The sequence below is a fragment of the Corylus avellana genome, chromosome ca5, assembly GCF_901000735.1.
Source record: "Corylus avellana chromosome ca5, CavTom2PMs-1.0".
Classification (NCBI taxonomy): Eukaryota; Viridiplantae; Streptophyta; class Magnoliopsida; order Fagales; family Betulaceae; genus Corylus; species Corylus avellana.
In genome coordinates this window covers 24955313-24958796 of record NC_081545.1, presented here as the reverse complement: position 1 = coordinate 24958796, position 3484 = coordinate 24955313, and the positions used below count along the sequence as shown (strand labels likewise).

The 3484-nt window shown below is 44.8% G+C and overlaps 1 protein-coding gene across 1 annotated transcript; it reads left to right on the top strand.

The window, feature by feature from the left end:
• The first annotated feature begins 451 nt into the window (after window positions 1-451).
• On the top strand, window positions 452-2467 carry LOC132181163 (xyloglucan galactosyltransferase XLT2-like). Its single transcript, XM_059594250.1, has one exon. The coding sequence runs from the start codon at window positions 524-526 to the stop codon at window positions 2009-2011; it is 1488 nt and encodes a 495-aa protein (XP_059450233.1). The 5' UTR covers window positions 452-523; the 3' UTR covers window positions 2012-2467.
• Window positions 2468-3484: the final 1017 nt, after the last annotated feature.

Sequence of the window (3484 nt, the reverse complement as noted above, 5' to 3'; positions counted from 1 at the left end):
AATAATTTTAATAATTTTGTATTTTAGATTGTTTGATAATATTTTTGTTTAAAAATAAAAAATAAAAGTGGGAATGAAAAAACTTTGACAAAAAAGAAAAAGAAAAAAAAAAGACAGAATTAATATTTATGGGTTGTTTTTTATGAGGTATAAAACATATGGTCATTCTCCTTAAAATCATAATCATAATGCGCCATTGCTAATATGCTATTGTAATCTATGAAGTATTGTCAATCTTTCCAAAACTGATGCTCATAATGGCTCAATCACCAGAGAGAACCCAGACCCACCGAAACGAAAACGCCCACGTGTCAGTTAAAAAGCAGTTTATACCGGTGTCGGTTGCCCCAGCCAGCCGGTAACCCCAAAGTCCGCGCACACGTGTCGATCGCTCGCCTCCTTCTTGAGCTCTAAAATTATCCTATAGTCCAATCTCCCCCACTGCCACAAACACCCCCTACTTCTCTCTCTTGAATCCTCCCCCCACCATTAACGGAAAAAAAGGCTCAACACTCTTTCTCCGATGCTTTCGCTTCCCATTCCCAATCACGCTTCCTCCGAGCCTCAGAAAAAACCCAAAAACCCCGCGTTGTTAGAGCGCAAGAACTCTCTCAATTCCCTCAACTCCGTCCTCCAACCCATCCACCATGCCCACCCTCGCACTTGCCTCCTCCTCACCATCCTCTCCCTCCAGATCCTCCTCGTCTTCACCCTCCGCTCCCTCCCTCTCTCCCTCTCCCTCCCCAACCCACTCGGCCGCCAGGCCAACATCCATGTCGGCAACTCCACACCCGTCGACCCGACACAGGACCCATGCGGGTCGGATCGGATATTTGTCTACCAGTTGCCCGCTGCGTTCAACTCCGAGATTCTGGCCAATTGCGACGACTTGAACCCGTGGAGCTCGCGCTGCGACGCGCTGGCCAACGACGGATTCGGCCGGAGCGCCACCGGGCTCGCCGGTATCGTGCCGGAGGGACTGGTCCCGGCGTGGTACTGGACGGACCAGTTCGTGTCCGAGATCGTGTTCCACAACCGGCTTTTGAAGCATAAGTGCCGGGTTCTGGAGCCCGAATCCGCCACGGCTTTCTACATACCGTTCTACGCTGGACTCGCGGTGGGGAAGCATCTGTGGTCGAATTCGAGCGCCAGAGAGCGCGATCGCCACTGCGAGATGATGTTGGGGTGGATTCAGGACCAGCCGTACTACAAGAGATCCAATGGCTGGGATCACTTCCTCACGATGGGGCGCATCACGTGGGACTTTCGGCGCTCCAAGGATCACGACTGGGGCTCCCGCTGTATCTACATGTCCGGGATGCGGAACATCACGCGCCTCCTGATCGAGCGGAACCCGTGGGACTACTTCGACGTCGGCGTGCCCTACCCCACCGGATTCCACCCCAGGTCAGACTCCGACGTTATAGAATGGCAGCGCTTCGTCCGCGAGCGTAACCGCGCCAGCCTCTTCTCCTTCGCCGGAGCGACGCGTGGCGCGGTCCGGAACGACTTCAGAGGACTGTTACTTAGACAATGCAATGAGACGGACACGTGTACGGTTGTAAACTGCGCCAAGTCTCGGTGTTCAAACGGCACGTCGGCGATCCTCGAAACGTTTCTGGGCTCCGAGTTTTGTTTGCAGCCGAGGGGTGATAGCTTCACGCGAAGGTCGATTTTCGACTGCATGCTGGCCGGTTCGATCCCGGTTTTCTTCTGGCGGCGAACCGCGTATTACCAGTACGAGTGGTTTTTACCGGACAAATGGGAGAGTTACTCGGTTTTCATAGACCGTAACGCGGTCAAAAATGGAACGTCTATCAAGGATGTGCTGGAGAGTTACAGTAAAGAGGAGGTGAGGAAAATGAGAGAGAAAGTGATCGACAATATACCGAAGATAGTGTATGCCAGACCCCAGGAGGGGTTGGAGACCATAAAGGACGCTTTCGATGTGGCTATCGAGGGGGTGCTCAGGAGGTTCAGGGAGCAAGAGGAGTGGGGGTTCAAGTGGTAATAATGGAAAGAAAATATATATATATATAAATTGTTTTAGATTTATATTTATTGAATGAAAAAAATAGGAAATTTTTATGAGGAGGCAGTTAGTAGTGTTATTATAGTTATATGTTATTCTTAGAGTTTTGAAAAAGGCCAGGAAAGGGGAGGATTTGGTACAATGTAGTTGTTTTACTAGATTGTACATGTTGTATAGTATAGAGTTATTTACATTTACGATTTGTATTCTTTTGTTGAGGAATCGGGCTCGGAATTTCTGGGTTTCAATTTGTGCACAAATGAAGGGTACTTTTGTAATAATAGTGCTGGCCTTCCCCTCACCAAATGGATTAAATGCTTTAGGACCACGTATTGGCAGTGGTCCATAATGTTGGAAGGAAGGTGGACAGTGTCTTTTTGGGGACCATGGGCATGGTAGGCATCCAATAATATCATGAAACAATTGGGAAATAAATTATGTGTTGTCGTTGTTGTTGTAATGCATTTTGGTTACCATTTTGTAATTCCTTTGAAATTTTATTTAGATTGCAGAATTTATCATTTATAGTCGTAAGACCATATATCGGGGCTCACGCCTGCCTGATACTCGAAGATCAAGGAAATTGGTAATCTCAAGACAGGAGATCGATCGCTAGACTGAAGCTCAACGAATTATGATCATAACTATAACAGTTCTAAAGTAGTGAAATTCTTTGAAAGTAGTGAAATTATGTCTGGTGCGAAAACTTTGTGGAAGAGTAGAGATTTAACCAATGGGTAAAGCTTCAGCCACTTACCTTTCTCTTCCTTCATTAATCCTTTCACAAACTTTTTTGTTCTTTTCCTGGGAATATATTTTATGGTGGATTAAAGTCTAAACCTTTTTCTGTAGATGATGGAAATTGTCATGTTCACCAATGAAGACCCAGTAATCCACCAACTGGGGGGCCAATTCTGGGTTCATTGGCCAGAATTGCAACATGCATGGGTCCTTATTGCTGGAGTGTGGAGCAGTAGCTATATTTTGGCTGCCATTGTAATATCAAAAAGGTGAAACCCATAAACTTTGAAAATAGATAAAGATTAAGCATTTAAGCTATGGTTTATGAGTGCATATTAATCCTAATTGTAGAAATAAAAGAAGAACAACTGATAATACTTCTGAAGGTATGAAAAGGCACAAATACTAACATAGTTAACTTAGAAAAAACCAAATTAAAATAAATAAATAAATAACCCAGATAACTTTTGTTGGTGGGAGCAATATTAAAAGGTTATAAGCTCAGTCCATAAGACGACAAAGAGAAGTTGAATAAAAGTGCTAATTTAAATTGAGTAACAAGAGATAAGTGCTAACTTTCTCGTGCTCAGTGATTTATTTAATAAATGGAAGTTAACAATATGGTTGCACTCAAATTTAGTTAAATGTGATATTGTCACTGTCTGAAAGTTGACACTTTCGGTGCTACCTACTACGTGGACACACCACATT

Excerpts from the sequence above, each read along its gene's own strand:
- LOC132181163 (XM_059594250.1), top strand. The coding sequence starts at position 524 with ATGCTTTCGCTTCCCATTCCCAATCACGCTTCCTCCGAGCCTCAGAAA.